We start from the raw sequence: 25,906 nt of genomic DNA, 5'->3' as shown, positions 1-25,906 counted from the left end.
AAAAATCCTTATTCTTGGCTGCTATAAATTGAAGCCTATCAGATCTAGGCCACAAAAATCTGGATAGATTCTTCCTTTTTTCTTGGGTTTCTATGCTGCTCATTCAAATAAACTCTAAAGGTATTGGTATTGAAGCTTTTGTCAACAAATCAAAAGTAGCATCTTGACATAAGGCAAGTTCTGCCCCTTTCTAAGGTTATACACCAGTGGTGGTAAACCTATGGCACAGGTGCCAGAGGCAGCAGTCGGAACCTTCTCTGTGGGCACACGTGCCATTGCCCCAGCCTTGCCTCCCCTGCGACCCCCTTCTATCCAGCAGCCTCCCTGAAGGAGAGTCGCCCCCGAGCATGGCCCACACGGAGCAGTGCAGCCAAGGACATGGCAGCCAGGCAGCATAGAGAAGACTCTGCCCTCACACCCCATCATGCAGTTGATGCTGCAGGGCGCGGGCAGAGGGTGTGGCCGCCATAGCACTGCTGGGCTGCCTGGGCGATTTGTGGCGGGCCCTGGAGGTGGTGAGTGATTCTGTGGGCAGATGGGGCAGGGGATGGGGCAGAGCGGAGGTGGGGTAGGGGACTGGGGCAGGGGACTGGGGCAGGGGGCTGGAGAGGGGGCGGGGCCAGTTTTGGGCACTCGGTCTGTAAAAGGTTCACCGTCACTGTTACACACTGTCACTACACATGTACAAAAGAGGTAGAGCTTTTGTTACAGTGAAGGTGCTGCTATCATCATTACCTCTATTCTCTGACTTCAAGGACATCTCCATACAGTTTTCTTGGCAGCACTACAGTAGTGGCTTGCCATTGCTTTGTTCTGGAATACTGTTTCAACTTCCCAGTCTAACCTACTGCCTTGGTAATTCCTGCACAATTTCTAAATGCCATTCCTACCTAGTTTCTGAACCTGGGCCAGGTTGTTACCTATTGAGGTTTTTGTTTTTTTTTTTTTTAAAAAAAAACAATGATAAAATAACTCAAGGCAAACGTAATGCTTTCTCTGCTTCCATACATACATGTCTTCAGTACTGAGGACTTTCTTTGGTTTCTCTTATAATCATCTTTATGCAGATCATAATACTGTATTTGAATTTGAATATTCAGCTGTCCTCCATAGGTCAGCCTTTCTTAAAGTGGGTCTTCCAGACATGGGGATATCAGTCGCAGAATTACAGTGTACTCATTGATAATTCATTCTGAAAGATGCAACAAATACTAAAAGTACTAAGCCAGTGGTTCTCAACCTGTGGGTCGGGACCCCATTTGGGGTCGAATGACCATTTCATGGGGGTCACCAAACCATGCTGTCTGCCATTTTTTTCCCTTTTCCCTAGCTGTCCTACTCCCTCTTATTGGTGGCCGCACCCACTTGGGGGTCACCACAATATGGGGAACTGTATTATGGGGTCACGGCATTAGAAAGGTTGAGAATCACTGTACTAAGCAAACTACACGACTTACCATGTGACCTGCTATTTTGGCAGAAGAAATAGCAGATCATGAGGCAGACAATGCCATCAAGTTCTTCCTTGTGCGCTGACTACCGGGAGAAAGACGAGTGCCAGGACAAGATTTCTGCTTCAAAATGCAATGAATACCGAATTCAACAAGTTTTGAAGCAGTCGAGTGCTGAGGTATGACTGTACCACATAGAGTTGCTGAGAATTCTGTGCTGAAATTTTCATGTATGGAGCAAATTATAGAAGATAGTAATAGTTTTATAATTTGTGGGAGATAATTTAAGTGTTTTTTTTCTTTTCTATATTGATCTTAAAATACCAAATAAAGGGTCTTGCTACTTTTATAAGAAATTTTAATTAATTTCTATTTGATTATTTAATCCCTCATTCTACTTCTTCCATTTTAACATTGTTTTGAATATAGTCATGGAGAGGCAGCATAGACATAAGTTAGAAACAGATAAAAATACCATATGGATAAAATGAAGAGCATATTGGTCTTAACTCTGTAGAAGAAGTGAAAGTATACAAAAACTCAGGTTTTACTTATTTAAGGAAAGAAAACACTGTAACTAGATCTACAAGCTAAAACCAATTTTGTATTTTATTTTATAAAATCTGCAATTTTAATGATGAAATATTTTTATCAGCACTATAGAAACAGATACAGTTCAACAGTGTTTTACAATTCAGCTTTCCCTGTTTTTTAGTTCTAATCAAACTGTATTGTACAGTTAGATAGAAATTATTGTCTGCTTTCAGTTAATTAACATTTTAAAAAATTGCTTTTATTTATTTTGCTGAGTCCTGTTATCATAGAAATCAGCTGCAATTTATTAAAAGTTAAAGGCTTTGTGATCTCAGTAATATTACCTTGCCATGTATATGCTTGGTTAAGCATTGCTAATTAATGCCATCTTATAGAAAGTGTTCTTTATGAATACATATTTTAGCGTGTGGATCATTTTAAGGTATTTAGAAACATTTTAAAAAGTTGAATAGGTGGACATTTTTCTTTCATGGAATAGGTTTTTGTTTGCTTCTTTCTAAAACTTTTCTTATAACTGTGAACATTTCACATGGGAATCATAACATCACTCAAATTTTATTAATTTCTATTCTATTTAAAAGAGACAGCAATCCTTTAAAAAAACCCATTTGCTTGCCTAATTTATGCAGTGCCAGGGCCATAAATAAGATTATTTTCAGGGTTGGATTTTTTTTGGGGGGGGGGGTTTGAGCGAGAGACTGGATTTATGCGTGTTCCTGTTGTGTTGCTTTCACAGCCAGAAGCAGTGAAATAATCACACAGTCATGTTGTGGATAATGATCATGTTGCTGGGTACACTTTGAGCTGCAAGTGTGTTCAATACTGTTTTTGAGTGTATTTAGGCAGTGATATTTACAGTTTGAGCTGTGAAATAGTTTTTGGAATGTCTTCTTATTTTCAGGAAATATTTTTATTTGGTATAATGTTTTATTGACAATTACCATCTGTTGGCAAGAAAGTGTATGTTTCACTGTGTAGCTTAATGCTGATCCTCATCCATTAGCTTCCATTTTTAAACTGTCTTTTTCCTAAACAAAAGATTAGCAACAGATGTGGAGTCTACAAATAGATGTGTGTAATTGTTATCTAAACGGTATATTTAATACTCACAAAATAAATAAGGGCTTAAAACTACAAGAATCTTGTCCTGCAAATGACTCAGAATATTATACTTTTAACCAGATTATCGTTTCTGTTTAAAGTACTGAGATGTGTTCTGTGGAAAAATAATAAAATACCCGTTTCCCATTATTTATTAAGCATTAGTAAATAATTTAATTAAATTCTTATATAAATAATTAAAAAGAAAAAAAACTTTTTTTTTCTAATCTGCAGGACAGTAAGAAATAATTCAGCCATCTGCTATTTTCCAGTTAAGACTGTTTTGGAGAAATCTAGTTGTTGTTGTTGAAGTTGTTAAACATCTTCCTCAAAATCAGTTGAAACACCTTTCGAGAGGGGATCAAAACTGTAGGAACAGCCCAATTTCTTCCGTTTATTTCATGAAGACCTGATCAGAAGAGGTCAGAATATTTGAGCTCTGCAAAAGACTTCAGTTCTCATCTCTTGAACCTTCAGTTTATAGCAGTCTGGAGCAGTATCTTCTGTGGAGGTACACACATGCTCAGAAGGATGGGAAAAGCTGTGCCAAGCCTTCCAGAGAAGCTCATTGGTTTGGCATTTTGAATAGCAGGTGTAATAGCTGCAGTTGTGGCTTGATTTGTGTTGCAATTGCCATCATGACACTCAGTTCTGTGCATATTGAGTCTCGTGGAATATATCTAAAACTCCTCTTGCATCTTTAGAAGATGTAACATTCTATTACAGTGGTTGCGAACCCGGAGATGGCAGTTAGAAGCCCTCTCTGTGGGCACACATGCCGTTGCCCCAGCTTCGCCTACCCCACAACACCCTCCTCACTAGCATCCCCCCTGGAGGAGAGTCGCCCCCGAGCGTGGCCCAGACGAAGCAGTGCAGCGAAGGACATGGCAGCCAGGCAGCATAGATAAGACTCTGCTCTCACGACCCATTGCACACAGTTGATGATGTGGGGGGCGGGCAGAGGGCGTGGCTGCCATGACACTGCTGGGCTGCCTGGGCAATCTGCGGGGGGCCCTGGAGGCGGTGATAGGCGGGACGATGGATAGAATGGGTGCGGGGCAGGGGCAGGGGTGGGGCTGGGGGTAGAATGAGTCGGGGCCAGTTTTGTGGCACTCAGTCTCTAAAAGATTCGCCATCACTGTCCTATTAGTTACAGGGTGGCTCTAGATATTCCTTTACTATTTATTAGAGCCGATAAACCAGCAGTTTAAAGATAGCATACCAAACCTTCCTTCTGAAGACTTCCACATAGCCTGGAATCACGCAATTTATAGTTGACTTTTAAAATCTTTGTATGTCATGTTCTCTTCTCTCAACAGGGCTATCTTTTGTAGTCATAATAGCCAGTAATGCCCTCAAAACCCTAAAATATGAATGACTGGTTCATTTGCTACAAATTTCCAATTTGCAAATTCAAAATTCCTGCATAAGTTACTTTGCTTCCCAGATCTGAATCAGTTCTGCCCCAACCGGTCTGATATCCATAACACTGTTACTTTCAATCCCTGGGCTGTACACCAGAACCAGTCTGTGGCCTGTTAGGAACCAGGCTACACAAGCAGTGGGCGAGTGAAGCTTCATCTGCGCATGCAGAGGATCTAAGTTGCATGTGAAACCATCCCCCTCTCCTCCCTCCATCCATGGAAGACAATTTTTCTTTCAAAACAGAAGGAATGCAAACTAATAAGAAAAATGAATCCAAGACATAAGATTAGATAAATATAGCTAAAATTAGTCTACACCATCCACTGAATCTCCCACCCCTTTCTATTCTTGTAAATCATCTTTGCTTCTTCCACATCTACATGCCATTTTCTTTATTACCTTTAGTTGTTTAAATTTCTCATTTTTCTCTTTTTGATAATGTTATTTACTCTGTGCAACAACATAATTCTCGGTCTTGCTCTTGATTTGTTCCTCCTTCCTTCAATATTTGTTTTGCAGTCCTGTCTACATTCATTTCCTTTGAATGACCGAACTATATACTGTTGTTTTATTGATCACTGACATTTATTTAATTTGCATTAATTCAGCATTTTCATTCTTGCCATCATTTCTTTTTTTGTTTTGTTTCTAAACATTTCTTTATCTCCACTGCATTCAATGTGCTTTTGCATAATATATTCAATGCTTGTTTCTACACAACAAAGTAGAGAGAAGCATGTTGGCATACATAATCACTTCTTCACTTGGGAGAAGATCCATTTAAACAAGTAATGTATATTTTGTTTAAACTAACTGCAGCAATGAAGAGTGTAGTGCTAAAGTGTTACAGCCCTGTAGAATTTGGCTATATACCCTTTTCAGTTGCCTAGGTCAAGAGTTCACTTTGCATACCGGTCTATGTATAGACTTTATGGCCATTGTATAAATCAGCCAATGAAGGGAGAGTATGGTCTTATCCCACAGTGCTATCTTTCAGATAAAATTCTGAATCAGTCAATTGTGTTTGGGATACTTTGATGGCTTAATGTATCGATCCTTTTGGTTTGAGGAATCTTTTCTTGTACCAATTTTCAAAGAGATTTATTGACTTCTGGATACCAAATACCATAATAGCATTTGTGCAGTTGAATGCTGTGTTCAATTCTTTCAGTTGGTTCTTGCAGACTAGCATTCAAGTCAATTTATATAGTATTTAAGTGTTTGGCAATATTCTAACAAGTACGCTAGACAGTTTAAGGCTAAAAGATAGTTTAAGGCTAAAATCTCAGCTATTAATAAGGTAGCTTTTATATCACCCATACTAAGAAGTTTTTGCACCTGGTGGTGTTCTAATTTACTTGTATGAAAAGAGTAATGAGTAAATCATTGCATTGTTGAAAATGCAATGAGAATAATGCTTCATTAGGGCATGTTTTTGCAATGTCCTAAACTTAGTATGTTCTTATAAGAAATAATTACATATTTTAATCCTTAATTTGAGATGAATTTTAATATTTTGGGGTATACATGTTTGCATTTTATAAATATATCAAAATTGACAGCTGGACAATAACACTTAATTTTCCATGCCCTTCTTGTTCCTTGATTCTGATTAATTTTGCCAAGTCTATAATCTAGCTTTTCCCAGCCTTGGTGTCCTCCAGCCTCCATATTCTCCGTAGGGGTATGCTTTTAGGGGAGCTCCGAAAATCAAAATGGACACAACTGGAAGGCATCCGGTCATGAAAGTCTATTGTGCTTTTAGTAAAGGGATATTCTTTCCTTCTTTTTATAGAGTAATATGAATATTTGAATTGTTTAGATATCTAGTTGTTGCTTTTATGAGTGAAAACCTTTTGCAAACAGCATTTTAACTACTAAGGAAAGTGCACAATTCCATGGTTATGTTGCCAATTATTATTTCTTGTTATGTAGATTCTTAGCAAAAGAATCATTGGCCTCTGTATGTAATAGTTGAGTTGTACATGTTTTTTTTTCTTGTGTTTTCTCTTAGGTATCTATTAAAATAGGTGCTGTAAATGAAATGATAGATTAAAAATATAGTTGGAATAGGGTTACAGGAATCTGGCTGCAGGAATTCTGATGACAACAACGAGATACAGAAAATCTCTTATAAAACATGAAATATTCTGGTCACTCAGAATATAAGGAAATAGAATAGTGACATCAATCATATTTAAAGCATTTTAAAGAATTTTTACATCTTGCACTGCTTATATAAAAGGAATATGGCTTGAATTTGGCTACTTCTTGATTTTGCATAGAGAAGCCTTGATTTGTGATAAAAACTGACTGATTAATTGAATCAAAAGTGAATTTACATGGAAAAACTTTAAAAAATATAATTCTATTGGATCTATAATTTACACAATGCAGAGATATTTCAAATTTAACATTGTTTATTCATAAATATTGTTATGAATATTTTATTTACATATAGTTTTTATGTTTATATTTATGGCTTACAATTATATACTGATAAGTCAGATATAGTATGCATACAGATACTTTTTACCAGAAATAAATATACTGAACTCAAGAATTGGACAAAAAATATTATTAAACAATTTTAAAATAAATATCTAGAAGTTTTTGTCTCTTTCTGTTTTGATTTGAGAGAGTTTGAAATGTGGGATGAGGTGGGGAGAAGACTCACACAAAAAAGTTTGGCTCTTTTGTGTATTCCTTTATGGTTTATTTGTCTTTAGGATTTTTCTTGCCATCTAAATCAAGAAATTGTTTTAGATGGCAAGCTAAAATACCAGCTAGAGATTGTATTTTTCTTCTATCAGCAAAGCCATTTATGACCCTATTTATTTTAATTTACTAACTGAAAGTTACATTTAAGTATTTTGATCTAGCTAGATGATTTAAAGCTTTGGGGTATTAAACTTCTTCAGTTCCATATCATACCTTAAATACATCTTGCATCCCAGGCAATGAATTTGGCCAGTTTCTTAAATGTTCTTAATCTACACTGCACTGAGCTCTTAGTGCTCACTTAGGAATGGAAATTCAATCTTTTCACTTTTAAAGATAAGGCTAAAAGTATTATCAAACCTCCAATTAATATGTACATATTTTCTTCACACCCTGATTTGGTTTCATCAACAATATGCTTTTAGAGCTTTTTTGATGTAAAAAATAAAAGCCAAATAACATTTTTTTGAGATCTTGATGATGACATATAGAAGGAAGCTCTGATCCAAAATTATTTTATAAAACATTTTAGAAGCAGTGAATCAAAAATGTTTCTCCCCCATATCTGAATATAGTGCAAGATCTTTTCAAGATCTAAATGGGGGTGCGTGTGTGTGTGTGTGTGTGTGTGTATGTGTGTGTGTGTGTTAATGTCCATTCTGACTTGTACAGCAGAACGCACACAATGGTTGATGTGGTTATGTATCAGGTCATTTAAAATGAGCATGTACTATCTAATCATTGAATTTGTAAACCACTATCTAAGCTGTCTCCCCCACCCTTTTTTTGGCTAAAGAGTTTATTAAGAATTCTAAAATATAAACTACTTATTCAAAACAAAGTTTTAAAAGTTAAATTAGAGATTCATGCAGCAACACACAAGGCACTGTGCTTTGAAGTAATCTACAACTGTTGGAAAAGACAGAATTGAGTATGATCATACAAATGCAGGGTTTTTTTCTCCTTTTCCAATCCCAGTATGCAGAAAGGAATAGAAAGACAAACAACATTAATATTTAGACGGTAAAGTTTGGATGGAGGCAGATGGAACAAGCATTTCATTGTACTCCTATACCAATAAAACAATTTTCAGTATCGGCTAACATAAAAACATAAGCACTTCGGAATGCTGAGAGTTTGTACCTGTATGCACATATACATAACATTTATATTTTTTTCTGCTGTGCTTTTGTTTTTCAAAACGATTGTTTAGTAAGACAGAGGAAGAGCTCAGTGCTTATGCAGGTGGTCTTCATTTACCAACCACTCTTTGAGTGAGTGCTCAAACTTACGATGATGCTGAAAATAGAGACTTAATAATCTATTCTTCAAGTTGCACCCAGTTGCATTATCCCATGGTTAGGATTTGGGTACTTGGCAACTGGTACAAATTTACAATGTTCACAGTGTCCTGCAATCATGCGATTGCCATTTGCAACCTTCACATGTTTCACTAATATGTAGTTTTGCCTTTTCTCCTTCAGAATATTTTTAATATTCCTTTCTTTATGAAAAGAAGAAATTCACAAGAAGGAAAAACATGATAGAATTGGCTGTTTCTATAAACTAAAATTACATAACTTTGGTTTCAACACTATTCTTATCACTAAGATTTGTGGAATGCTTATTAGAGGGATAATGGATTGGAGCTTGATTAGATTAGTTTGATTGGCTTAGTTATGAACTAAACCAATATTTTGGTGGAAATACTGACAAAAACTAAGACTATTGTTGGTTGTGCCAATAATTTGTTTCAAATGGCAATTGTGCTATGGCAGCAATATGAAATGTTAAATATGAGGTACTACTCAACTTATGACTGGTCATTTAATGAATATTCAAAGTTATAACATAGAGTCAGAGTTTTATGATTTATAAAGCATTTCATTCCGTCATAAATGTCACCTCTTTTCTGGGATCACATGATTGCAACCTGGGTGCTTGTCAACCTGTTCACAATTACAATTAGTTACCAATTACCTGCAATTGTGTGATTACTATATATGATCTGAACATCATATATGTGGGCTAGAAAATTTACCCGACTCAGCATTTTCCACTTCAGCACTTTAGTTTCAGTGTTCTTTGATGGTCTAAAAATTGTATTTATAAAAATATTCTTCTAAAAACAATTGTTTTCCACAAAAGCTTTTCGTTAACGTTAAATGTACTGTCCAAATCTCATAAAATAGTCTACATATTTTTTTTTGATAAAATGATGCCCAAATACTTGTGCAGATTATTTGATTTTGAAATAAATATGATAACTGAATTCATAATAATTAGCACAGGATTCAGGATTTTTTTAGAAAACCCAGTTTGCTATCTGAACTCAGTTTCATGTTAAATGCCTTATATTATTTTCATTGTCTTATACAGGGGAAGTACAGATCCCAGATTCTGATGATACTTTAGGCCAAATGGATGGACATGTCAGACCCGTTCCAACACACAAAGGTATTAGAAATAATTTCATTTTTTATGACTAACTTTGTCTAAGTATAAGATCTTAATGTTTTATTTTTATGAGCTACTATTACTATTATTTATTTATATATTTATATGATCTGTTTATTATAAAAATGATATACCTTGAGAAGATCTATTTGTGTGACTGCTAAGAGCCAGTGCAAACTTGATACCATAACCAGTTTATCATACAGTGGTACCTAGGTACTCTGAAGAACATTAGCTATAAGTTGGTTGAACATTGTTATAAAGTATGCCTTTTAGTTTTAAAGATATTTCTAATCCAATCTAGTATTTTATAAAGAGACCTCATAAACACGAAGTAGCACTTTTCTTAATAAAAGACCATCAGAGTTTACTACTCTTCCTGGCAATTATTGGCAATTGACTAATAATTTATCATGGCTGTCTCTAGAACAATAGCAACTTCAGTTACATTGCACTATGTCTTTCAAGAAAAGTATCTCTTACTCTGTTCAGTCACCCAGATCAGATATTCCAGTGTAAATATGGCACTGGAATTTTCCCATGTCACTAATCAAAAAATATTTTATTAGTTGATAATCTTTGTACAAATCAGCTACTATCGAAATCCCTGGGAATATTTATGTTTTTGGCAGTGAGTCATACTTAAATGTTCTAGTGTTTGGGTTGTTTTATATGAAGGAATAAAATAACTTCAAAATAGAGCTGTGAATTATACTAGAATATCTACAGTAGTATCTGCATACTCATTTTCTATTATCAGGAATTTGAAATGTTTGAACGTTGTGTTCCTACACTATCTCTGACATGTATTGACATTGTTCTAGCGTCTCAGAACTGAACTCAGCCCTTCTCTTTATAAGCTATTTTGAGCACATACTACAATTTGGAATGTTGTTCTGTGGAAATTATGCTTGGCTATATGCCAGCTAACTTGCTCTCTTATAATAACATAATATGCATTGACCCAGTTTAAAATCAACCTGCCAAGAATCTGAACACTTTAGAGTAACGTGTAATGTATCTAAAATATTGAAGCACATAATTTGAGGTTATTATTCATACAGCTCAATATTTATTTAGAAATTCTAGTAAAAATCTCTTGTTATTTGTGAAGCTCAATATTTATTTAGAAATTCTGGTAAAGATATCTTGTTTTGAAATACATTATCTTGTTGTCCAACTTGTTTGCTTCCAATGCATAACTGTTAATTCAATGCATTCCATGTGTTGAATCCGAGAGTTAGATTAGATTCACATTTGGGCACCTGCTGTAATTTATACTCCTTCGTGAGTTTTATAGTCTGCTTTCTCTTAAGTACCTCTTTAAATAGGTAAACAAACTATAAATACAAGAACAATATGTCAAATTTGTAACAGGAACAACAACAAAAGAGGAAAAAAACTGAAACTGAATGCAGCAGACTGTGAAATTAAGTTTTGTTGTAGAGGAACCATTGTGTCTGAGTGTGAATATATACATCGGCATACCTGCCCAGATAGAAAGGGAAATGATGTAATAGATCTAAATAAAGGTGGTCTGATCTTGCCTAATGGAATTGACCAATACATGCAGAGAAGTGAAGGTGGTGCTGTAATTATGAATGAAAGGACTAAAATGTGTAGTTAGATCTTGCTTAATGACCACAGTTGGGTTCAGCAACTCCATCACTAAGCAGCACAGTTGTTAGGCAAAGCACCACATGTCTGCACTGGACTTATCACTCACACTGTGGTTGTTAAATGAATCACTCACAGTTGTTAAGTGAGACATAACATGACTTACAGTTTTACTGCCGACTTTGCAATTAACTGTGCCTGTCAGAAGCTGGTTGCGAAGCATGCAGATGGCAATTGTTTGTGTGATGCTATTATGGTCATATTTTTTTGCAATTCCACAAAAGTTATGAGCAAGGTGTCTCTCTCAGAGTCCATCATAGCTGGATGGCATATTGTATTTGGCATGGAAAGCTACAAGTTGTTTAGACTTGCTTAAAATTAATGGGCATTGTATATTTGGGACACACTCTTTTCTTCAGGAGTTAATATAAGTAGTGTCAAAACAGCATGAGAATGTCTGGAATTTCATCAAGTACTTCACCATTCAACTTGGTGTCTCTCCCCCCCCCCAACTATGTTAGAATTGTAATTTCTAGTATTCTGGATGAAATTTTGGGAATCAAAGCCCTGACTCATTTTGAAAGCACCAGAATCGGAAAACCTGCACTATACAATTCATTTTTTAAATAACATGTCAGTATGTGATAGATAATTATGTCTGTAGATTCTGCCTTGTCTTCTTTTTCATCTGCAACTCAAAACATATGAAACTTCTTTTGTTTCATCCACTGTTGGGATATTGCTGGATATAAAGTCAGCTGTTGGCATAACAACTGCCATGTGCCTATTCAGCATGCATACACATTGCATTTGCCATATTACTTCCTTTCAGGGCAAGCAATAATATGTAAATAGTAGAATAAGAAAAGCATTAAATAAAAAACAACAAAGGAAAATAACAAAAAAAATACATCAAACATCATTCATTCAAAAAGTTTCCAACCTTAGTTTTGGCAGCTTGATCAATATGCCACAAGTCCAGTTGTACTCTGCTCATTTGTGCAAACTAGGACCACTCATCTAGAGACAGCTTTCAAATTACTATTGCCTGCAGCCCACTAATTCAGGCACATGCAGTAGACTGACATATAATCATGATTCTGCTGTAGGGAAAGAAAAAAGACTAAGTAAGTTTGATACAGAGAAATTAATTATTGATTATATATACACGTATATTAAAGAATAATCAGATGTGGATTATACTAGAAAGAAAAGGAATGTTGTTGGTCAAAGGATTTATGAAGCCAATTGAAGTATTGAATTAAAGTTAACCCTTTCCCAAAAATTGCCTAACTAGTTCTGCATACCCCAACAAAAGGCAGCCCTCTCTCATGCTACATAAGAAAGCTCAAGAGATTTCAAAATACATTTAGGTATGGAAATGAGAATGAGATTGTCTGTCCTTAAAGAAATAATGAATCTACTATCTTTGGACTTTGAAATGCTTGTAGAATAGCTCTTTGGATTTCGGTCAATCAAAAAGTTCATAATCAAACTGAGAGCTGATATATCATAACTATATTTGATGGTCACTTCTGACCAAAATTTAATTTTCCAGAGACATATAAGTTATGTTTAATAATATTTTGTGTTATTTCAATTCAAATATAAAATGTAACATCAATGTATTATTTCTCTGTATATATTTAAGTAATAAAATTACCTTGTCTGTTAATTCATATTCTGAATTACTTTTATACAGAAATTGTTATATATTTTGTATTATAATAATACAAAATAAGAAATTCTGTAATATGAAGGCCAGTCTTGATTTGTTTAGCATCATACCTGAGATAATCCAAAATATTGGCAAAATTTAACTAAATATGTTCCTCCACTATTTAAGGAGTTGCTTTTTAGATAATCTGATCCACTGCAAATCTCATCTGATCCAACTATTTGTCAATACAAACTTGTATTTAGATCTGAAGCTTTTAGTATGTATTAGTATATCTATTATGCTATTTTGGTTTACATACATTTTGTAAAAACATAATTGAAACTAATTGTAGTGATCTTAACTAATCCTGAAGAAAGCTAAACAATACTGGGTTTAGTTAATATTTGGAGGAGAGACTAAAATTTTCCGAAGTGCTTTGCTCTTGCCTTTTTCCAAGGGCTGAGAGAAAGTGACTGGCCCAAGATCACTCACCAGGCTTCATGCCTAAAACTTATAGTCTCCCAATTCCTAGCCTGGGGTCTTAGCCACTATACCAAACAGACTGTCCCAGGGAAGTCTTTACCTCCCATAAGTTTATCTCAAAAGTATCACACCAACTATACACATCAACTATTACTGAGCATCAATTATGACTCTAATTATTCATTTAAACATGCAAAATTTTTAAACATTTCTTGGTATGTTACATATCAATGTTCTGTCTCTCTTTGTTTTTTCAAAAGTGAATAAACATCAAGAGAGCCCCTGGAACATTAGCTCCTTTGGGATGAGTTAAATGTGATATTAATTTGATGATTCTAATTAATCTAATTCAGCATGAATAAACAGCTGCTACAGAAAGGCCAGAGCAGAATCAGAATAATTTCCTTCCTGGGGCTAATTTTTTTTTTCATACAATGTTTAGTTTTGCTCTTTGTAGTGCATATTTACTATATATGTAGCAATATCTAAAAACTCTTTTTAATTAATTTCATGAACATACATAATCAGATTGTTTCACTTCTCACCTTTTTGGCTAGAATCAGGTTTGTATGCATTGCTTCTCATCAGCTGATACTTTTAACATATAACAGAATGGTGTGAATAAAGAAAATATATTTATTTATAATTTATATTTGTGTTATACGCCACAATATTAAAGTTCAGTGTGAAATATTTGATTTAGTGGAAGGAACAGGGAGGGACGGAGGGAGGGAGGGAGGGAGGAAGGAAGGAAGGAAGGAAGGAAGGAAATTTTCACACAAGGAAACTCTGTGGGGAAGCCAGAAGGATGATAGATGTTGTTCCTACTTCCACTGATTTTTTGCCCACCTTTGATAATTTTTGTTTCTCTGTTTCAGTAAGGAAATATCTCTAAAATGATGATCCAGCAGGTCACAGGTTTTCTAGTCTTTCATAACATTCTCAACATTCTTATAATGACTTAAATAAAAGCTGGATATTAATTACAAAATAGAGTATCAACCAAACTTTCTAAGAAAATTATATCAATAATCCTCAAACCTACCTCTGTCTGGAGGTAGATGTTATAAAAATGTCAAGGGCATTGTTACATACATTGAAACATTGACTAAATGTTAACTTTTGCTGTCAAGGTCTTATACAGTTTATTCTGATAAGTAACTATTGTTCCTGGAAACAGCAAATAGAAAAATGACAAATAATGGGATTTTCCCCTCAGGAAAATGTTGGATTTTCAGACAAAGGATTATTGATGTAAAATTATAACTGAACATAGTAAATTCTCACGAAGAGTACAACTGGGTTATACCTCATTTTATTTTAAAGTATCATTCTGCCTTAATCATCTTGCAAGTTATACATTTCATAGGGTTTTTATATTATTGTGATTTGATACCTTGTTATCAGCTGTGCTGGAGGATGAATTTTTCTCCTACATAGAAAGGCTTTGCCCTTGTGGGGACAGGAATATTGAATCACAGGCTCATGTTTTATTTCAGTGTAGTTTTATCAAGATATCCACAATGAGCTAATATTTCTTTTTAATTCATTTCCTGAACAGACATAATATTTTTGCATCTTTTTTCCAGTTGAAAAAGATGCTAAAATAATCCTTACTGTGTTCAATTTGTAACTGTAGATGGTAGAATTTATGCTTGGCTAATGGTAAAGTAGACTAAGTGCAGTCACATAAATAATTATCTGCTTATCTCAGCTCAATTTTTAACGCTTCTGCTTTCTGTTTAATTTCTTTTAGGTTATTTTTTAACCTTTTTGGAACCGGTAAACAATATCACCATTGTCCAGGGCCAGACAGCAATATTGCATTGCAAAGTAGCAGGAAATCCATCACCCAATGTTAGGTGGTTAAAAAATGATGCACCAGTGGTTCAAGAGCCAAGAAGGATCATTATAAGAAAAACAGACTACGGTTCACGATTACGAATTCAAGATCTTGACACAACCGATACTGGTTATTATCAGTGTGTAGCCACAAATGGGATGAAGACAATAACAGCAACAGGAGTTCTTTTTGTAAGGCTAGGTGAGTAGCTTCATTTTAAAATGTTGGTTTTATAACGCGCTTTGTTGCTTTATAGACTTTTAGTTTTCACAATCACAAAATGAAAAAAATATTATTTTTCCTTATTTCCTTACACTTTATAACTAGTGACATGAAAGAAAACCAATGAAGTCCTTGCCTGGAGTTTTCTTCTCGCTATGTCTGTGCTGAATTTGATACCATGATAGTAATAAAAGAAAGTATATACAGGTGGAATGGTTAACAAATGTAAAGTGTACAGAACTGCAGAAATGCGAAAGATGATTTTGGTCTAAGATACAGACAAATAAATTGTCTTTTGTTACTTCATTTTTCATAGAATTGTTTGAAATCATTATGTTTTTGTGCTCAGACCAATAAGTACCAGTTCCTATCTAGAACTTACAACTTTGATCCTGTGATGAAAAAGTTGCATACCTTGAAAAAACTAAGTAATTCACTCTTGGACATAATTCTGTAGCCTATGGACCATATGCAGCCACAATGCTGTTTTGTTGAACTTAGTGATGGGCTTAATCGCATCCAAAAAGTGCTGGGTTCAATTCTTTACATCTAAAATAATCAGAAATACCTCATTTTGAGTTTGTCAATCAGATAAATGCTGATTAGCTGTTGTCAGACAGAATAGAGATAGATTATAGCAGTTTGTCTCTTTTGGGAAAGCTCGCAGATAGGTTTCCTTGTCTAAGGGATTGTGCCTCTTTCAAAGCAGCATGTAGGAAGTCATCATTAATTAGTTCCCTTCTGTGTCTTTTAAATGGGTTGTCCCTTTACTGCTTTCTATGCTTCAGAGAATTCTTCAAAGATTCGATATGCATACATAGAGATTGGGGAAAGAGGACTCTGTTCTGCTAGAGATTTTTATTTAACTAATATATATTGTTTCTAGTTCTATGAGTCTAGGAATAATTTTCACAGTAAGAATGTGTCTAAAATATATCTAGCTGACAATGGTTTAAAAAATATTTTGCTAGTAGTTTGATAAATATTGGACTGTGCTGATTGGGATATGATGGAATAACTGTCCAACATTTTTATGAGATGTGCCTTTATAAATTGTGTGATTTTATCCAAAATTCTCTGCATTCATTATATAAATCTTATATTACCAAAAAAAATCACATTCAAATTTTCTTATTGAAATAAATAAAATAAAAAGTCTTACTGGTTAGTATAAATTGGAAAGTTGAAAAAAATTACCAAAGATGACAGTAGCAAACTAATTCCATACTTTTGTCAAAAGCCTTTATAGTTATGTTCAAGTAGTTAGTAGTAGTTTGTTTGTTTGTTCGTTCATTCATTCATTCATTCATTTATTCATTCATTCACAGGTCCAACACATAGTCCAAACCATAATTTTCAGTAAGTATTTAATATTTATTTATTTATTATTTATTTATTATTCAGCCCATTTATTTGTGAATTTGTAAGTTTGTTCATTGTAACTGAAAGATTTTGGTAAAAAATGTTGAATGTTATAAGTAGTAATATTTTCTTATTCCCATATGAAGAAAGGCTATTTTAGAAGAGCAGTTCAATATACCATGGGAATAGCATTTTGTGTGGTCATCATCCAAACCAGATTTACCAAAGAATGGCCTTCATTCGCTGTAGTTTTAATTTTCACCAGATTTAATGTATAATAACTCGGAAAGTTAAGAATTGGAATGATTGTTGTAACATAAATAAATTATATTCCAAGGTCTTAGAGTTTTTATTTTGCTGTTTCTCTTAAGTTTTATGATGTGTTGGTTATAATTATATCTGGATTTTATACTGGCTGGAAATTAATATGAATGTACTGTACATTTATGCTATTTGTATAATTTATTTATAGTCTTACTTAGAAGCAAAACTATGCATGTTTGGAAAATGAAGAAGTGATATTTGATGATGTAAACATGCTATCGACAAAATAGTTTTAGGACATATTGAATATTGAAATAATGGAATGAGACCAACAATTGTCTGGAGGGCACTCACAGACATTCATATATAGTCATCTAAGAGCACAGGTTACTGCATTCAGATATCATATCTTGCTTTATAATATTATAGCGGGAATAGGACTTGAACACATGTGTCCTTTTTCAGCAGAGCTATTAAGTAGTTTAGATTTCACTTTTGATTTACTGCAGTTGAGTGTTCTGTTCCAACCCTAAATTACAACTAATCCTAACAAGACAGTTTCATTAATTCATCATAGTTAAGATTAAGCAGTTTGTCAAGTTCATAAAAAACAAATTGTGGTGAATCTTAACAAAAGCTTCTTTTCCAGAGAAGAGCTAGTAACCAAAATGTTACGAATGGAACTCAGCTCATGAAATGGCCCTGCTGCCAGATAAGGATAAAACACGTGTCACGTTTAAGCTTTCTTACTCTCTTTTTGCATACTGAGGGGGAAGGCTGTAGGAGACTTCCTCAAACTGGGAATCCTCCCAGAAGATGGATTTCAATTCCCAGAATGCTCAACAATGGCCATATTGGCTGAGGAATTTTAAGAATTGAAGTTCACACTTCTGTACATGAGAAGATTATCCAGATTGGAAAAATGTGTGCTAGAAAACCATGTATTGGGGAGGGTGGGAGAGAAACTTCCCTTGTAAGTCCCTTGAGTGAAGGAATTCCAGATTCCCTTTCCAATTTCAGAAACCAAGATACTCAATTTTGAGTAATATTATGCTAATAATCAGAGTATTTCAGCTGCACAAGTTGCTCCAAATAATTTTGGGAATGTTTTGACCTGCCAGGCAGAAGCAATGGAGATATACCTTGATGTGTGAAAGACATTTTATAACAGAATTGTTATAAATATTATTGAATGCATGTCGAAGAGGAAGCACGTATTTCCAGTGTATTAAATTTTAACTGAATTGGATCTTCCCAAAAATAAAAGAGCAGTAAAGAGACTTTAAGGAGTTCAGTGTTGTTGGGGAACAAGAGAGGCTAAACTGGAAACTCCATGTTTTTCCAATTCGAAAACGAGATTATATTACTCCAGCAAGAGCAATTACTTGTAGAAATGAGCATTCAGTTGACATGAAAAATTAGCCTTGTATCTCAAATAATCCTAGTGGCCAAGCAGAAAGCAAGCAGGTACAAGAAAAATTGCCTTTCACATATGCTATTATCATGCCTTGGAAAAATAGTTTAAGGTTATCTCAGCTAACTATACTCAGCACCTTAAGAAACCATGTGAAAATATATGTGTGATAGTAGTAAGAATAGCAGTTCAACTGCTACAAAGGCTTTCTTTTCAAGTTATGCTATTCTTTATGATCCAAAATTTTTGCACAGCCTGTCCCAAATGCCCTGTTATATAATATCAATTACATTATGAAGCCAAAATAAATGCAAAGTTGATTAATAATTTAATCTATTTTTGTAAGAAATCAAAATCAACAACTATATTCCCCCTCATTCATGCTCTTCTCATGAATTTGCACAATAGACTGGTTGTATGTCTTCAGCAAATTCAGTGATCAGAAGCAACTTTTTTTCCCAATAATGGAATAATTTTATCATGTCTGTTAGGCTAAAAGCAGCTTCTTGGTTTTTTGTTTTTGTTTTTAACAATTTGCTATTTCCTAACAACAGGAAAAGTACAAAAAGTAGTGCACAAGCTATGGATTCCTCGTAGAAGATCTAAAGTATATTGCATTACGTTGCTGGTTCCAAAACCTAATGGTTCTAATTAACAGTCTTACTACTCTGGAAAAAAAATATTAAGGCATTTTCTTGTACTATAGGAAAAGCAACATTTCAGAGATGGGAGTTAGAGTAGGAAGAATAAAGAGTTAGCCCAAAACTGAATACTATGCCAGAGGAGATGAGTAATGTGTGCAATGTTTGGATTTTCTTCAAGTTATGGCAGTGCAGATTCATAGTACTATATGTGTGCCACAGTGTGGGTAAAAGTATTGAAGAAATATTGTAGTGTGTTTTGTATCCAACTATAGTGTGCAGATTCCAGCAGGCAATTTTTCAGATGGCCCAATTGAGTTAAGGGCTTTCACAGGACAAAGCATTTATTATAAAATATTATTACAGTCCATAAAATGGTTAAATCAGCAGGGATCAAAATTGGAATTTCATTACAACATAGAGCTTTCAAGTACTTCTATGCTTTGTACATGAAAATTTTCATTGAAATATAATCTGGGAATAGCTATTGAAAAATTGCCAAGATTGAAAAATTAGGTTTTCAAAGACTTGCTGTTTTTAGGCAATTAATAATGTACCATAAAACAGAAATATCCATTCTCCGACATCCAGTCAGAGTTGAAGAAGCTTCTTGGATGAGAAGCGAAATGTCTTCAAAGAAAAACAAGAAAGTCCAGTTGCCTCTTGAAAAAGCGCCATTGAGACAGAAAAAAGAAAGTTTCTGAAAAATTGAAGAGGTCCTTGTCTGTTTCACAATCCTATTATTGAGCAGTGTTTCTCAGCCTTGGCAGTTTTAAAATGTTTGGGCCTCAACTCCCAGAATTCCCCAGCTAGCTGTGCCAAAATCCATACATCTTAAAGTTGCCAAGATAGAAAAATACTGTTGTAGGGCAGTTCCTTGCAGTAGTACTTTGAACCACAATCTGTGCAAGAAAAATGAGAAATGATTAATTGAAATCAGGGAATACATCTAGATACTTGTTCACTAATGTAAACTCTGATGTGGCAGTGGTTCAGCCAATTAACGTCTATTGCACCCTATCTTTGTCCAATTTGTATTCGATTATGCAGAAATTATACAAGCACTGCCTACAGTTTCTGTCCTTCATAATTATTCTTACTTACATCTAACTATTGGTAATAATTTTATACTTTAAGACTGCGGTCCCCAACCTTTTTGGCACCAGGGACGGGTTTCTGGAAGACAGTTTTTCCATAGACCAGGGGCAGGGGGGATGGTTTTGGTTTCACTTGCTTGCCCACTGCTCATCTCCAGCTGTGATGCCCAGTTTTTAACAGGCCACGGACCAGTCCCGGTACCGTGGCCTGGGTGTTGGGGACCCCGCCTTAAGACACTTTTGTTTGTTTAACAAGTTAGTTATACGAAAAAGGATTTGTAATTTTTTTTTTGCCAATTATACTTAGCCTTCAACTATCATTATGATTCATTCCTAACAATGAGCCTGGAATAATAAAAATTGAAACTAAATCCTGGTTAAGCCTTGTAACCCTGTTGGAAGAGAATAGGGGAGACCATGAGCCTAAGGCATTATTTAGGCTCACAGAAGCTGATCCACGCAGAGCTAAATCAAGGATTAGTTGTGTATTGCCTTGCTTGCACATAAGGCTGTTTGCCTCTTCTATCTGAAATTAACTCATCTTGCAAATTCTGTTCTGCAGATACATTTGTAAACTGAGATTGGAGAGATTCAGAAAGAGAATGTATAGCTTTCTGTAAGTTTCCTGCTACTTAAACCTACCCCCCCCCCCCAAAAAAAAAGAAAAGAAAAGGCTTGTGTTATGATGGGAGCAAGTAGTAACAGCAGGAAGCATTTTTTTACAGACAATATAGAAGAGAAGGACATTAGGAAGAGCTAAGCTAATAATGTTTGTCAATAGAAATTTTGCAAGCCTATTGATTCTCTGGTAAGACTGACCAGAGATTAAGAACAAAAACAGCTTTATTTGCATATAGTGGTGTGTGTGTGTGTGTGTGTGTGTGTGTGTGTGTACAGGTAGTCCTGAGTTAAGAACCATTCATTTAGTGACTAATCAAAGTTACAACGGCACTGAAAAAAATGACTTATGACTTTTCACACTTACACAACTGTTGCATAGTTGCATGATCAAAATCCAGATGCTTCGCAATTGGCATGTATTTGTGACAATTACATTCTTCTGGGGATCATGTGATCACTTTTGTGATCTTTTGACAAACAACATTAATGGGGAAGCCAACGTTATTTCATAACCATGTTACTAACTTAACAACTGTGTGATTCATTTAGCAACTGTGTCAAGAAAGATTGTAAAAAGGAGCAAAACCCATTTAACAATTATCTTGCTTAGCAACAGAAATGTTGGGCTCAATAGTGGTTGTAAATCAAGGACTATCTGTGTATATGTATGCACGTATTACTTTGCTTTGCTTTGATTTGTTTGGCTGCCCATTTCACATACATGACCCGTGGCAGCTAGCAATTAAACAAAATTAAAAGGGGATAAAACAAAGAATAACTGCCAAGGACATTCATTATCCCACGTTCAAATCAGCCATAAAATTGCTCCTCCCTCCATTGCCAGGGCCCCAGTTACATGGCAAGCCAGATTTTTAATGCCTTGGAAAAGGCCAGCAGGGTCAAGCCAAGTCTAATCTCAGGAGGATGATATTCCAGAGGGCCAACACAATACTGAAAAGGGGCAGGGCCATTCTCCTGTCTCCCGTTAGATGGAGCTCTCTCCTGGAATCATGCTTCTTCTGCCAGATCTAAACTATCACTTGGGAGAGACTATCCTCTAAGTCAGGGGTCCCCAACCCCTGGTCCATGGACCAGTACCGGACTGCGGCATGCCAGCAACTGGTCTGCACAAACAAGCAAAGCCCCATCTGCAGGATGCAGGTAGCACACAAAACTGCGGCCCTTCCAGTCCGCAGAAAAAGCTCTCTCCACAGAGGTTGGGGACCTCTGCCCTAAGTAACCTGACCCCAAGCCCTGAAGGTTTTAAAGATAATCACCAATCATGTCTGAAATGATATAGGGAGTCCTGCATGAGCAGGGGGCTGGACTGGAGGACCTCCAAGGTCCCTTCCAGCTCTATTCTGATTCAAACCAGAAACATACTGGTAGACAATGTAACTTGTGGAGCAGAGGAGTCATATTTGCTGAACGACCACAGCAGATTTGCCCACATTATTGCATTTTGCATCAGGTGAAACTTTCCAAATACTTTTTAAGGGCAGCTACAGTATATGTTGGGCATATTGCAGTAATCCAATCAGGAGATCACTAGGACATGAGTAACTAGGTAGGAGCAGGGTCTCCTGGTCTAAGAACAGGCAGGAAGTTGTGCAAAGCTATGGATGTCACCTGTTCCTTTATGAGTCCAGTAGGATATAATTTAAACCAAATGTAATGTAGGTGTAAACTATTCCAGAAGATCAAATGTATAAATTCTTTGGGTTATACAATCACTTCTGAGAAGAATAAGCTTTTAAGATTTTTTTAAAAAATGATGTCATGTTCTCATTGTAGAGTTCAGCAGATAATTGCATAACTTTGATTTGTTGATGACACCCTGTTACAGTAGATGTGTTCAGCAATTAGCAAGCATATGTTCTGTCTCCATTTATTCTGACATTCAATTTATTAGATTCATAACGCTTGGTTCTATTATTACATTTGACAGATTTGTCTAAGTAGAATTTGCATCCCACGTATTTAATTCTATTTAATCTACTGACCTTTCTGGCATAGGCCTTTGCCAACGTGGTACCCTCCAGATGTGTTAGGACTGTGATTCCTGTTTTTTTTTTTTTTTTAGTACAGTAGCATATTTTTAAATCAGAGGTGGGAACATATTTGATCACTGTTACATATTTTACCAGACTGTTCTTAAATTTCTCGTTGTAGGAAGTTAACATAAACTAACTAGAGAAAACAGAATTGCGGCCCGCAAGCATAGTATTGGCAGGGATTTTATCACATATATATATATATTTATTTCTCAATATAATTTTTATTAAAACTTTTAAACAAGATGATAACTAATGAAAACTAATATAAAGTAAGGAAAAAAAGCAAAATCAAGCAAAAAGCCAAAAATGCAAGAAAAGTTTTAAAAAATGAAGAAAAATATAAAAGAAAGTAAAAAGATATTAAAAAGTGGCTTCTGATATTCTTCACAGCAGTTATAAGTATAAATATATTTTAACCTTCCTTTCCAAAGTTATGCTACTCTTCTTTCTACAAACTATCCAATCTAATTATCAAATTCATAAATCATAATTTCCCTTGTTTCATGTTTACATAAAATATCCATAGGATGCTTCCAGTCACTGATAAATATGCCTTTTATCTAAATAAAAAAAGTCAGTTGACCCATTTCAGAAAAACCTGTCAACTTCACCAACCATTTTTGCCTCTGGGCATATTTCAATCTCTTCTCAGTAATCATAGGTTGAAATAAATCTCCCATGGCCTTTTTCTAACTGCTTATCCATTAATCCTAAAAGGAAAAGTTGTGCCTTCAATTGAATATTGATCTTTAAAATCCTCTGTATCAAAGTACATATCTGAGTCCAATTTTTTTAACTTTATTTTTAATCAGACAAGTGCTCTACTTACATGGTAAAATATTTGCATATGCTTAAAATGCAGGTAATCCTTGTTTAGTGGCTCTTCATTTAGCAACCTTTTTCATGGTGATAAAAAAGTAACTTTACAACCAATCCTCATATTTTCAACCTTCACAAGTCTGTAAAGTAAAGGAAAGCTGAAATAAGATCTTAAGCATAGTTCCAGCTTCACTTAATGACTGCTTCACTTAACATCCAACTTGAGGATCGCAATTGTGGTTGCTAAATGAAAACTATCAAGATAATTGCCACAGGTAGATTTTTAACTGCTTTGGTACATGTACAGATACTTACCTTAGTTATGCTTCATTACTTAGTATATATACACACTATACCAGTGATGGCCAACCTATGGCACGCATGCCAAAGGCGGCACTCAGAGCTCTTTCTGTGAGCACACGTGCTGTTGCCCTAGCCCCACCTCCCCCCGCAGCCCCCTCCTCACCAGCAGCCCCCCCGAGGAGAGTCGGCCCCGGGCATGGTCCACGCAGAGCAGCCAAAGACATAGCAGCTGGGCAGCAGGGACAATACTCTGCCCTCGCGCTCCTTCATGCGCAGATGATGCTGCGGCGTGCAGGTGGAGGGCGTGGCTGCCATGGTGCTGCAGGGCCACCTGGGCAATCTGCAGCGGCCATGGAGACAGTGGATGGTCCTATGGGCAGACGGAGCAGAGTGGGGGGTGGAGTAGTGGGGTGGGCAGTTTTGAGGTACTCGGTCTCTAAAAGGTTCACCATCACTGCACTATACAAACTAGCTCATTGTAAGCTGCCTGAAGCTCTTTAGATTAACTGCCAAGACCATTTCCACAAGCGGCTGTTCAATCTTTCTGGATTTCCTGAATCTAATAATTCTTTTTCATTTTCTATTTCATGTTAAACATCACTTGCAAGAGATGTATTTCAGGCTAAAAGTATTCTTTATGTTAACATCTTCAAAATAAGAGATGATATATATGTAAGAAAAATTAACAGTAACTAAAGCATTTAACCACAACATGATAAATTCATGTAGAAGTTTGTGCAATTAGTAATGCAATAATTAAAATATTATTTAGGTGTCAATGTATAAATTATACATAGTGTAAAAATTCTCACATTTGAAAGTTTAGCTAAAACAATGTGACTCAATTATAGCATAAAATCCACTTCAAGTTGAAGTCCACATGTCATAAAAGGGCCAAGTTTGAAGACCCCTGCAATGGACACTTATCTTCTACCCACTTTCAGACTTTTATATATTCAGAAGATTTGGTGAGGTCTTGTATCTCAGTTACGTCCTCCTTTATCTGTTGTTGAATCTTCCAATATTTTTAAAATTGAATGTACAGAAATAGAAGAAAAAGAACAAAACAACCCATAAAGGGGTCACATACTTAGAAAACATGCCCAATAATAAAATTGAATAAGGTAAATTATAATCTACATCATTTTAAAGTAAGTGTAATAGTTGTTTTCTACACTGATAATGGCATATAAACAAGCAGATGCAAATTTCTGCATTGCATAAGCATAGGAAATCTGTTAGAAAATCAGAAAGGCTCTATTCTGATGTACATGGGTTTCTAAATAAAAAATTGTTCAGGTGCTGCATATAATTATTCATGTAACTCCAGTTCATTCATCTTAAGAAACACCTTGCTAAAGAGGGCTCTGTGAGAATTATTCTTGGGAAAAAATAAAATAACCAAACAGGCTAATAATAATTAGGATAAGGAAAATCTTTGTTCTTCCCACAAAAAAGTCTCTTAGTAACTTGCACATCTTAAAAATATATTACTGTTATTAACATACGAGACATCTGAATACATAAAATTGCCTAATAATTTCTTGGTGACAAGAACAAATTTGATACTTAAATTTAAACAGAAATCATTTTAACAAACTGTTTTTTGAAGAAGTTGTAATCAATTTAAATCCACTTTTATAGACTTTTTACTAGAACCTGGGGTGTTGCAGTTACATTTTGCATTAGAGGTTCTCTGAGCAGGAATTTCAATTATCTTATCAACAACTGCCACCTAGCACTAAGTATGAGAAACTCAAAGCAAGCTGTTACGATGTGGAGCATGTGAGAAA

The 25,906-nt window shown here is 35.3% G+C and overlaps 1 protein-coding gene across 5 annotated transcripts in view; it reads left to right on the top strand.

The window, feature by feature from the left end:
* The window catches only part of ROR2 (receptor tyrosine kinase like orphan receptor 2), a 107,378-nt gene that overhangs the window by 65,777 nt on the left and 15,695 nt on the right, over window positions 1-25,906 (top strand). For 3 of the 5 annotated variants that reach the window (XM_039366509.1, XM_039366510.1, XM_039366512.1), the window contains exons 2-4: window positions 9,633-9,710; window positions 15,227-15,514; window positions 16,864-16,894. In XM_039366509.1, coding sequence (XP_039222443.1) covers window positions 9,633-9,710; window positions 15,227-15,514; window positions 16,864-16,894 — 397 coding nt within the window. Of the gene's footprint in view, window positions 1-1,404; window positions 1,631-3,530; window positions 3,619-9,632; window positions 9,711-15,226; window positions 15,515-16,863; window positions 16,895-25,906 lie in introns of those variants that run through there. The other 2 variants (XM_039366511.1, XM_039366513.1) reach the window with 2 other exon arrangements.

Source organism: Crotalus tigris, unplaced genomic scaffold (genome assembly GCF_016545835.1).
Source record: "Crotalus tigris isolate CLP2741 ecotype Arizona unplaced genomic scaffold, ASM1654583v1 scf7180000020342.816771, whole genome shotgun sequence".
Lineage (NCBI taxonomy): Eukaryota > Metazoa > Chordata > Lepidosauria > Squamata > Viperidae > Crotalus > Crotalus tigris.
The sequence above is the reverse complement of the archived record's forward strand: the minus strand, read 5'-3'. Positions and strand labels throughout refer to the sequence as shown.